The following is a 12424-nucleotide window of genomic DNA, read 5'->3' on the forward strand; positions in this document are numbered from 1 at the left end:
AAACAGATTTTAAATTTTTCTGACCTTAGTTTTGTAATCACTTCCCAAATTAAGTATTTAAAATTCATGTGGTGAAAATTTGTGTATGAAGACAAGAGTATTTAGGTAGGCAAGGGAACTGTCAGACCAAGACGTTTGCCTGTACTTTTTTATGTGATTACTTTGAGGTCCTTAGAGTATTCAAAAGTGTACATGTTTGCAGGGTTGGGAATAAAACCCCTCTTCTTCTCATATGTAAACATGTAAACTGAAGAAAGAGCAAATTTATCATATTTAGGAAACAGTACTCTATCCTCAAGTCAATATGTCCATAAAGGTTATTTATTAATAAGAAATAGTTTAACTTTTGTAAAAGCTCAGACAACTAAGTTAAAAAGTTCATAGAGCAAAACTTAGCTGTGCTTCCCTCCTTCCCTCCTTCCCTTCTCGGGAGTGACCAGCTGACTGTGTAACTCATGGTGTCATATTTAAACTTTGGAATAGAAATCGTTTGTATGCAATATTAACTCTTGGTGAGGAAAACTGGGGGGGTGTGGATTCCTCTGCAGTAAAACAGTGGAAGATGACTGAAATTACTTTACTGCCAAGGCACGTGCCTCGGAAAACTCCAGATACTCTCTCTGAACTGCTGCGTGTGCAGCAGGTCAGGGCCTCTTGTTTTCAGTCCCAGAGCAGAATTGTGATTCCCCCAGCGCAATGGGCTTTGTCCTGTGAAAGCACCTCCAGTTGGGTTTGTGAGGAGGAGCTGCACCTATACATATTTTGCAGGTGCTGAAGTAGTTTCAGTCGGGTTCCTTTGCAAATGCTGTCAGTACAGGAGCTTCCAGCCAAAGCTCATGTAACAGTTCTGACCAATGCAACTCCAGTTCGTACTCGTGCAGTGTCTCTGTGGGACTTGTTCTTTTTAATTTTTTTATTTATGAATTAATTTCTAGTTGCCATTTGATTTGTTAATTACGAAATAACTGCTGTGTTCTGTATTTCTGCCTTGGTGACTGTTAGATGTGTGGTAGACATGGAGTTATGGACTGTGCATTTCTATTCTTTATTCTGATTTAGGGATAGGAATTGCAGTGGCAGGGATTGGAGCTCAGCAGTAGGCTCTCATAGTCATTGTATTTGTGCAACCTGTACAGGTTTCAGGGTAGTCAGCTTCAGCTGAGGTGTTAGTGCTGAAGAAAAGCATTTGTTCTCAAGGGGCTAGCTTTGATGCCTCCTTAGTGTGCTTTGTACAGTAGACCATTGCATGATGGTACCTACACCACACATCTCCAAGCACAGGGGTGCACTGCCCATATTCTCTGAACTTAGGTGATTACTGGAGCCTGTGGTGCTTGCCACATGACTTTATTCCTAAGCGAGCAGCCATAAATGCTGTGAAATAACTTATCCAGTCACACAACATGTCCCTTTCAGCGATCTGGACTCTGTAGTAGCAGTTTCTGTTGAGTTCTTGGCTTTCCTTTCTGCCATGTAGGTAAGGCGTGCAAGTAAAATGATGTCTTCATAGCTGTAGCTATAGCCTTGATAAAATTTTCTTCTTTTCTTGCTTTTGCTTTATTAGAGAAAACTCTAAAGGCAGCCTGCTCAACAAATACAGAATTTCAACAGATGCACCATTTGCATGTTCTCTCACCCTTGGGAGTGGGTGTGATCAAATTTCTTCTGCTTGGTTTCAGCCTCGAGTAACTTCTGATTAGTGCACAATGCATAGACTGCCCTTTCAAGTTGGTAGGATTATAAGCAAGAGTTTATAATTGACAGAAGCTTGGATTACAGGATTTCATACTTTGATTGATTGGTTTTGATAGGTAAAGTTCTTCCCTGCCTGGTATCATCAGTCCTGAACGCCTTAAGGACCTTGAAGTCATAGCAGGGCATGATGTGGTGTAATGTGTTATCAGCTGCTCTGTTACAGTCCGACTACGTAGAATTGTTCCAGTTGCAGCTACTGGGAAAGAGGTGACTGCAGCAGCTGGATGGTTCTCTGGCTTTTCACAAAATTCTTAAGATGAATTCTTTCTGTGGTGCTACCTGGATTTGGAGTAGTTAACATTAAAGAATGTCAGTCTTCTCCATTCTGTGGTACCACAGCTTTTGACATGGAAAAGACTTTTGCTGCTCTGTTGCCTCTGCTGTTTGTGTACTGAACATCTTGTTTCATGTCTTTTGGAGAATATAAGCAGAGCTTGTGTCACTGTTCTCATGTTTTCTTCTGAATTGTCTTGCATAGGTATTATCTCCTTATCTTTGTCTCAGTCTGAGGCAGCCTGTGAGGAGTGTCTGAGCTGATCCTGGTGTTACCTGAAATTGAAATTACTCCTGAAACACACAAAGTCTGTTTAGAGAGGAGACATTGTTTATTTCAGAGTTGCACAAGGCTGGATGCTCTGGGGATTTCCATGAATCAAGCACACCACCTGTAAAAACCACACTGTATTTATCCTAATACATGATTAGCAAAACTCCACCTAAGACTACAGTAGTTGGTAGAGAACTACTTGATGTACTTTCTATTGGTCTGTTAGTTTCTCACTTTTCATGCTAATAAGTCCCCAGGCACAGTGTTCACTTTCTTTTGGGTCGGTGGGTTTCTTGTGTCAGTGGTCCATGAGTTGATGGTTGCAGTCTCCTCCTGCTGCATTTACCTTTACCTCAGTTTTCAGAGTTTTTGCTGACTTCATTCTCTTTAGACAGCAGCCCAAGATTTGGCACCTCTTTGGGCTGGATGGTTGGCCTCTTACCAGTTTTGTAACTTCTTCTCCAGGATAAGGTCATTAGGGAATGCAAAGAAATTGATTTAGGAGTCCTTCAGTTAATCCTCCCTGATGGTTCCCAGGACCAAGTGTCCTGCTGGACAAAATTTATGCTCTCCTAATCTTATGATGTTGCTTTTTGTTGAAACATCCCCAACACCTGGTCCCTACTTTGAAGACCCCACTATTCTCGTATACAAGCTTCTTTGCTTTATATTCAAAAATTCATCTCTGTGCAACACTGGCCCATTAGACCTGTCTCATTAATTATAATGAGATGCAGTATCTCTTAAAATTTTTGCAAAAGCTGTTATGAAAAGGTGTATATCCCTGTGGCTCTAGGCAATCTGTGAGAGATTTTCCTGAATCTCAGTTTAGAGGAAGTATTTTTTTTCACGGAAGATCACAGAAGGTATTTATACTGTCTGCTTTACAAATAAACTGGAAGTTGAAATACACATGTGATCTGTTGCAGTTTTCGCCAATTCTTGATTATGAGATCCTCCTAGAGGTAGTGATAACCTGTTCCATTTTGGATATAATTTATGGCTATTTTCTTCCATTCCCTGCCTATCCCAATATCTCAGGAGTTTATTTTTTGAGTTTCTTGACTAAATTTTTGGGAAAGCTTTCTTGCAGTGCACAATAATTCATACCTGTCTATCCAAACATTGGATTTAGTTAAACCTCAGTGCTGTAAGACCTATTGTCACCAGAAGAGACCAGGACTGCTGGACTACCTGGATTTTTGTTATGTCAGATTATGTAGTCTTTTTTCATTTATTCACTATGAACCTTTATAGCTATCACTAACTTAAAATATACTGATGATAGACTTCAGCAGGGAAATTTTATGAACTGCGTGTTGATATTCAGGGATTATTTTGGGTGTGTTTGTGGAGAGAGAGAATGTGAGTGCCCTTGGATAATGCCACTGGCTCGAGTTGAGACTATTGTATCTCATAGGAGGAGTAATTCTGTGCTTCTGTCAAAACATTTTCGGGTTTGTGGTGTCTTGTGCAGTCCTTGACCTTGGTGCAGTAGTTGTTTTGGGTATCTGTCTCTTCCTGGTTTTGAGCTCCTTTCTAAGGAATGACAGCACATGCATTCACTGTTCACTCTGTCCATGTGAGCATTCATTCTTGTTTTTCCCTTTGACCTACCAGGAAGTTGATGATCTGTTTTAATTGCATTTGGATGTCTTCAAAACCATTTTGTGAGAAAGGTTTCTCCTTCAGCTTGGTAGAAGAGTCTTCAGACTAACGCCCCAGTTTGGAACAAGCAGGCAAAACTTGATCTTCGTGTGCTGCACTGGACAGGAACTGGGCTGTCAATGAGCAGACAGCTCCAAACTGTTCATGGCAAAAATACCAATCAGCTGCTCTACAGAATCTTTGGCAAATGTTTGCCACTTTTAAAAAATCTGGGTAATTTTTCCCCCCTTCCTTGAAGATGTCTCTTAATCCATTAACTGAGAATTATAAGAAGGAAAAATTGTTCACAAATATTACTCGATCTTGCAGGACTGTGCTTGCATACCTTAACAATTTTGGGAATTCTCTTCACATTAGATGATCTTGTCTGGGTGTTTGGGTTACTTATTTCAATGGTATTCTTTGAGTTGGACTCTTAGAGGGAGAGAGACTGTGCTTAGTACTACGTTGTATTTGAAAAATTATGACATTGAATGTTTCTTAATTTTTGTATGAACTTGTTGCTAAACTTGCCTGTTGAAGCAGCACGTTTTGGCTGGGCAGTAATAACTTCTATGAGAGCAAGAAATGCCAAGCTTGTAATATGCTTAAATAGCAACTGGTTTGTGCTGGAATTAAAACTCTGAGGAAAGAGCACTTCTTCAACATTCTCTTGATTCAGAATTTTTTTTTAACTCAGTGTTTTTGGCTCTAAGAGAAGGGAGATTCTTGCCCTAAAGTCTCTCGTATGTATTTCAAAACAGAAATGTTGACCACATAGATAATTATGGCAGTTCAATACATTGACTGAAAACTTGATATATGTTATATTTGTACATCATCTTGGTGTGTATCTTGTTAAATCTGTAGTGCATTTACACAGGATGAATTTCAGGGAATCAGTTTCCCTGAAGTTACTTTAAGAAGAAAAAAAAACTGTGTTTTTTTTTTAAAGCATATTTTTCTGCTGATTTGATTTCTCCATTTGAGGAGTTTGTTGATCAGGTTATTACTTCCCTGTGTGTGCTGCTGATAGAGCAAAATTTAAGCCGGTTTACTTACTTGAATAGAAACTGGTACCTTGAGTCATCCAGTTTCTGCATCAGTGAACCTCCAGCTTTTATGAAATGTGAATATTTCTTGCAAGATTCTTCCAAGTGTGTTTTAACACTGATTTTCTGTTTTTATAGACTGTGAACTTGAAAACAGTTCTCAGCCTTATCACAAGGTGTCATGTTTGTTCTCTTACTGATGAAAGTAAGGAGAATCACTACCAAACTTGATTTCCTTTTGCTTCTCTAATTTCTTGATAGTGTGAAACAGTGGAATTGCTGCTTTAGCGTAGTTGAGCAGAATAAATAGTTTAGAAATCTCTTTCTAAAATTTGCACCTGTATATTAAATCAGGATTGAATTAAGCACTCCAAATACGAGATTTCTTAAGGCAACATTAGCATAAAGAATATAGATACTTCAGCTACAATTATGGTTAAGTTATTCTCATCATGAAACTTTGTACTTTCATTGTCCTTAGAATTAAAAATCTCTAATATGAAAATAGTTATGTAGTACGCAGGAACAGTAGGACTCTGAAGAATAGATGTTTAGCAGTTTAGATATTAAAAATTGAATTGTTCAAGTTTTCGTCAAGATGGACTTGGCTTCTTGTTGATATTTATTTAATATTGGGTGATTGTCCTTTAAAAATTTAAGTAGTGGTAGTCTGTTAAATACTAGAATTTTGTAAGCCAAATTTCAGTTTTTCTTCTGTGTGCACACTTTTAAAATTGAGCAGTGTGGGATGGCATTGCTTTTGTGAAACCTTCAGTGGCAACTGAACCGAATCGTGAAAATTCAAAGCTATGGTAGAGCCCTTACATTAGAAGGAGCATTATATGATCTCTAATTCGGTTATGAAACAAAGGTAAATGAAGGCATCTAGTAGCTGAAGAGAACAGAAGTCTTTAGTGATTCTTTCCATGTGAAGTAACTGGTTTACTTGCCTTCGTGCATACCGAATGTTTTGTTGAACTGCTTTCTTTCCTGTTTGTCATGGACTTAATATTTTCCAGTCTAAGGGGTAAACCTACCAATGGGCTTGTGACCACTGGAGACAAACAAAAACAAAAGTGGGGAAAAAAGATTAATTTAAACCACTTCAAACGATCAGATTGTCTTTTCTTTTTTTAAAAAAAAATCAGATCAGTCATCATAAAAACAGAATTCTGCTTGGTTTGTGTGTAACACCTCAAGTTCTACAAAGTCAGTCTCTAGGCTGTATGACATTTTCTTATTTCTTAGGTGTTGTACTGAAATTAGTGAGTTTGTCCAGGGGGAAAAAAATAAAAATCAAACCCTCAAGTTTTCAACAGTTTTTTTTGTATGAAACACAATTGCAGGTGTAGCACTGGCAGCCAGGTGTCACTGAATACCGTATGTTCAGGAACAAATTTTCTGCGTGTTGTCTGAAGAGGTAGAAAGGAGGAGAGGATTTTACTGAAGCTCTGTCCTCAGTTGCTGCATCCTACAAATGAGCCGTGTGGTTCCCAGAGCGCACAGACAGCGTGCGGAGGGACGAGACCACGATCCCCGCAGCTTCTGGTGGGTGCCTGAGAGAAAATTCCATTTAGCCTCCCTTCCCCCATTTAAAAAATCAGGCATTCGTTGCGAGGATTAAATTTTCAAAAATTGAGAAGTGCCAAAGCTAGTAGACAAGTGTCAGGTATCCTTCAAATTATGTGTGTGGAGAACTGAATGAAATGCTTGATAAATGTCTGTAAGGACGAAGGTCCTTACTGCTCTGCTGACTGCTAGCATATATGGCTGGTAAAAGTACTCTTGCAGAGGTTAGCTTTACTGGACGAGTGCAAAGTGAAGCTTTGTTGGCATAGATAAAACCAAGTACTTTAATAAACAGCATTTTGATAACGTTCTAGTGTAGCTGTTTCCTTAATCAACTTCCCACCTAAAAGCAGGATAAGTGAAGTTAACCCAGTGCAGGTTTGCCAGTGCACTTGGATTTTCATTTTGTGTATCTTATTGCAAGTGGGTGTGTATTTTTTCATTCATAATTGTGTCCAGGACATGCTTTGGAAGCTGGCGGAGGTGGGTGGGTCTCATCGGTTTGTATACTTGCACGTGAATATTGGGAAAAGTTAAGAGGGCTCTAGAGCCTTATTGTGTGTAAAGAAATATATAAACTACAATTTTGGAATAGACTTATAAATGTAGTAAAAACAATAGAGTGTAGATGCACACTGTCCTTTGAACCTATTTTCTAAGTGGTTTTTTTCTATTATTTCGTTCTGTTTTTCTAGTAACAGAACAGTAGCCCGTTCAAATGTCTTGTTTTAAATGAACCACTGGCATCTTGCACAAGTATAAGGAAGAACAGAGTGACGGTAGATTTTTAGTTCTTTCAGAATTAAATCCATTTCTCCAGTTTTGGTGATCAAATAAGACTTTAAGAAATAATTTCAATAAATTGCTCAGTCCTTCTGGAAAGAGTAAAATGTAAACAGACACTTTTATGGCTGCTTCTGAAGGTGACTGGTCCCTCTCCACCCTTTTTCCCCTCATCTTACTCTTTAATTGCACAGAGACAAGTAGTTTCACTGTCAACTTATTACTTCATTTTGAAGCCACGGGTAGGCCTTAGCCTGTATTTCATCAGAAGCAGGAACAGAATAGAAAAGGTTGAAACAGGTGTGCTGAAAAGCATGAGGTGTTTGTGGATCTCTCTGAAGAAGGTGATTTAGACCAGCATACATTAAAAGATGGTAAAGATTATTTTTCCTGGTAGCCAAAATAGTTCTTTTCTGAGGTGAACATGGGAAATAATGTCTGTATGTGTGGACGGACAGCAAAGATAAGCAAGACTGATAATATATTTTGTAAATTCTGAAAAGCTGTATGAAACAGATGCTACATCTCTTCAGATGATTACGTATAATACAATAGCATTCTTCTTTGATTTTATTGTTCTTAATTAAATGTTCTTACATGCATGGGAACCCGCTCCCTACCCTCCCTCCCTTCCCCCAGTGTCTAATTTTCTTCTGAAAACAGTTCAGGTTCACTTTAAGATAGGCATGATTCTCTGGCCATAACGATGTTCACTGGGAGACTGAGTTGAAAGCTTTGGGATCTAACATTGCATTTTCTTCTCTTTGCTTGTATTCTGAACTACTTGCTTTTCATCCTTATTATTTCAGAGGTCAGTAAATCTCTCAAACATGTTTTGTGTAAGTTACAGTACTACGTTCAACTGTAAGTTGGCCATGAAATGATCTGTATGGATATGCTTTGCAATTGGAAAATATTGCAGTCAAGTGTGAGTAGCCTCTATGTACTGTGCTCTTCTGAAGAGTTTTCTGTAATCAAATTAATCTTTAATTTGGTAAAAAGTAATTTTTAGTAGATGTCATGAGGTTGCTTTTATTTTGAACAGCGTGTTATTTGTTATCCTGTTCTGTTACAGTACTGAGCTATTACTGTATTTTAAATAATGTAATTTCTTTATTTTAATTTTAGGAGAATGACATCTTCCTGGGTTGGGAAAAGGGAGCTTACAAGAAATGTGGAAAGAGTAAGAAGAAGTGCTCTGATCTAACACTAGAGGAAATGAAAAAACAGGCTGCTGTCCAGTGTCTTCGCTCTGCTTCTGATGAAGTAAGTTTGGACTATTTAATAAATTCTTAATACTTTATGCCCTTCTTTATGTCTGATATATCTAGATTGTGATGCTTATCTTTAAATTTGTGGCTTCTTAAAACACAAATTCCCCAAGAGTTCTCTGAGAGGACATTATGAAATCTGTGTATGGCAGCAGGATTTCACAAAAGATTCTGTACTATGTAATGTCGTGCTTTCCTTTCTGTAAGCCTTCACCTATTCTTCTTGGGGACAGTTGCAGAGAACCAGTTTGTGTTGAAATTACCACAAAGCTTTGCGTAAAGGTATTTCTTAAAATTCTAAATTTAGTTTGTCTTGTGTGCGAGGAGCAGGGAGTGGAATATTTGGGCAGAAAGCCGTCTTGCTTTTACGTGTGCTGTGTGTGTAATCCAGAATTGCTAAATAAAATGCAGTGTATAGTAGCAGATGTTCACTTTCCAGATTACCTCGCTGAGTGGAATTGGTTTTGAAGTGCACTGACTGGAGAAGGTGAGGAGAGGTGAAGGCAACAGGTTGAATACCAGAGGCAACAGATACCATGTAGCTCGATGGAAATGTGGAGAAAGGGAGAAGCTGTTGAGGGAAATATTTAAAAAGAAAAAAATAATCTGTAGCACAGATCAATGGGAGTTCTCCAGGGAGATTTTTCAGACAGAAGAAATGAGAAAGTCTGTCTTTTAGTTTACAGAACTAGAAATACTCTAATCAGTCACTCCTGTAAGAAGAAACTCTACCCCACCTATGCAGCCTGGTTGCGTTATTGCTCCTGACAGTTTCTTAACCCCAGTTTGTGCTTGTGCAAGCATTTGTGTGGTTGTGTGGAGAACTGGATTGGGAAAGTGATTCAGTTTCCTGAGATTAACCTGGTTGGGGTGGAGGAAATGTTAACCCCGAGAGGTTTCCTGGTCAGATTTGTAGCACAGACACTTGTGCCAGCAGGAAGGAGGAAGGTATGGGGCCAAGAAAAATGAAGGAAGTGGGGTTGATTTGAGTAGTTATTCCCACTGCCACCTTCAGCAGTATTACCGTCAGACACTGGTTTACTGTTTGTGGAGCTGCTTGAGCATTTGTTCAGTTACTAAAGTGCTAATTGACTAATTAGGAGATTTCTGAACTCCCGTTTTCCCATTACTTATTATCCTAACAAAGTGATGCAAAATATAATTTTCCTGGTAAGTTGCTCTGCTCTCATGGTTACTGAATGTTGAGGTCAGCACTCTGACTACTGTAAAAGTTAATTTACATATGAAGCAAATGTGAAGAAATAGTTGCAAGAAGTGATGTTTTTCTTGAGAATATGCCTATCTTTGTGTACTCATTTAATGACCAACAAAAAGTAGTTTCACATGCAGACCACAGGAATACTGATGGTCGATTTTTAGCTTTAGAAATGACTCTCTTGATACATCTTCACATAGCTGAAGGTCAAGGAACATTGCTTAGAGCTATTTTTATATTATATAGAAAAATCTAGTCCAAAAGAAAAAGCAATGAGGTAAATTTATTAGTAATCCCTGGTCTGCCTCTGATTGAAAGTTTGCATAGTCTAAGATAGAAGAGGTGAAGAAACCCTTCAACTAGAAGTTTGAAAGAATAAAAAGATGTGTAATCTGAAAGGCTGAACAAGTAACTTCCTCCTTTGACTCCTGCCACCTTGTCCAATTTTTATTGTTCAGTGTTAACCTATAATCTACGACCTGTGTTGTAGACTTGTGTTATTTCAGGGCTAGTTTGACTTCTGTTGCATGCTCAGACAATTAAGCTTGCATATTTGTTGTCCTTTATCAAAATTGTAGGTCATTTCTTGTATTTTCAAACACAGGGTAGAACGTTCAAGCCTTTTAAAAAAACGTTATTTAAAGCCGTTATGCAGGTAGTGTAACGTGTATTGCATAAGAGAGAAATACAGATTTTTTTTAATTTTTTTTTCTCCCGTTTTTTATTTTTTTACCCTGGAGTTGGAGGCAAGGGTGATCCTGCTTTGACAGTAGTGATTTTTTAAAGTAACTTGTAAGGCATCTTTTCTTTCTGCTTTCGATCAGCTTTCCTTTGTTGGCTTGTTTCTGTACTAATCTGATGGAATAATCAGTAGTTTTTGAACTGTGAAACATAGTGTTAAAATGCTTTTTCTGCTGAGGCATTCAAGCTGTTCTATGCAATGTTCGTGATTTCATCTCTACAAAAAGATAAAAAGCCCTGTTAACTGTAGCCAAAATGGACAGTTAGTGGTGTGTAAGTGAGGAGCGCTTATACAAATTGTTGAGAAACAGACAAATACTTTTTTGTAGGGGTCTGGCAGTAGTCCACATGGCAGTTCTGGAGCTTGCTTATAGATTTGCTATTATTCTATGACCCTTTTTTCAAAGTAGGCGGATACAGAAATATGAATACCCTCACATGGCGGAGGAACACCAGCTCTTCCAGCCTGACCTCTTCTTTCAACCTTAGAAGTGGAGCAAAGCAAGCAAGGTTGAGGTAGCTCCATTATTGGGAGTAGTTGAAAGAAGTCTCAGTGTATTTAAACTTAAGTATATTTAAATAAAATTGTATTTAAGTGAAATGGTCAGAATATTTACCCTGTGTGTGTGTGTGTGTGTGTGTGTGTGTGTGTGTGTGTGTGTCTGTAGACAGTGTGTATATACACACATTGTGTACGCACACATGCAAAGACAAAATAGGGAGACAGTTAAGTGAAGACTTTGGGATTCTGCAGCCTGACCTGTTTTAGTGGGGAAAATGTGCAGGAGATGAAAGGGTACTGAGGGTTAATAATAACTTTTCTAACTCTCATAGGAAAAAAACAGAGATCCAGGTACCATAATTTCAATGTTTATATTTAATTACTTAAACCAGTAATGCGTTGAGAAATTGCAGTCTGCCTCCTCCCACCTACTAGTAATCAAAGGCCCTAAAATTGGGTGATCACTCCAAAAAGATGTTTGATGAGGAGAGGAAGTCATAAAATAGATTAGATGAAAATTAACTTGATAGCAGTAAACACTGTTTTGTCACTCTGATAGTTGAAATAAATGTTTTGAAATCTCTCTTGTGGATTTTCATTTACATAGTATTCATTCTTAGGGAGTACTTTATTTGATAACTTAGTTTTGTTTCAAATTCAGTTATTTGTTTCTTTTTAAAAAGAGTAATGCTGTAAAACACTAGTCTAAGACAGAAATCCCAGTTTCTAGTTCTAGTTTATGGTGCAGAAAACAAACATTTGACTTTCAAAAGCCTACAGTTTGGTGTTTATTTCTAAAACGTTTCCTAAATTAGGGAGTGTGACCAGGCAGGGAAGCTGCAGTCTTTTGGCCACTCTTACATCACTGTGTCTTGAAGGGCAAAGCGTGTTGTGGACGGACCAAGTGCTGTTGTGAGAGGAGGCCTGATTCTGACAGATACTACCTGGTGTACGTAAGAATGCCAGCTGTTTACGTGTGTATGGTCTAAGGAGAGTGTATGGTCTAATGTGGCAAGCATTTTGGTGTCTCAGGTGTCTATGCTCATATGAATCCTTGGCTGCAGATGCTCTTGATACAGTCAGAAACAGAGAAAATATAAGTACATTGCAATTTCCCCGAGACTGAAGACAGAGTGATGGTGAGAAGAACTTTTAAGACCGGTACTTTTCTGTAGTAATCAGTTGCTATTCTTACTGCAGTTCAAAGTTTACTTTTTCCCAAAACACTTGAGTGGAGTACAAATAGCAGTTCAGAGACATGCCAAAGAATTGTCCACATTTTAAAAAGCTTGGTAATATTGAACTTGAGTAGAGACTCTTTATTAATTCTAATCCTGCTGA

The 12424-nt window shown here is 38.2% G+C and overlaps 1 protein-coding gene across 1 annotated transcript in view; it reads left to right on the forward strand.

Annotated features, from left to right (window-relative positions):
* The window catches only part of KIAA0232 (KIAA0232 ortholog), a 47929-nt gene that overhangs the window by 8123 nt on the left and 27382 nt on the right, over positions 1-12424 (forward strand). Inside the window, 1 exon segment of the mRNA XM_010190486.1 lies at positions 8482-8619. Coding sequence (XP_010188788.1) covers positions 8482-8619 — 138 coding nt within the window.

Source organism: Mesitornis unicolor, unplaced genomic scaffold, assembly GCF_000695765.1.
Source record: "Mesitornis unicolor isolate BGI_N332 unplaced genomic scaffold, ASM69576v1 scaffold15168, whole genome shotgun sequence".
NCBI classification, from domain to species: domain Eukaryota; kingdom Metazoa; phylum Chordata; class Aves; order Mesitornithiformes; family Mesitornithidae; genus Mesitornis; species Mesitornis unicolor.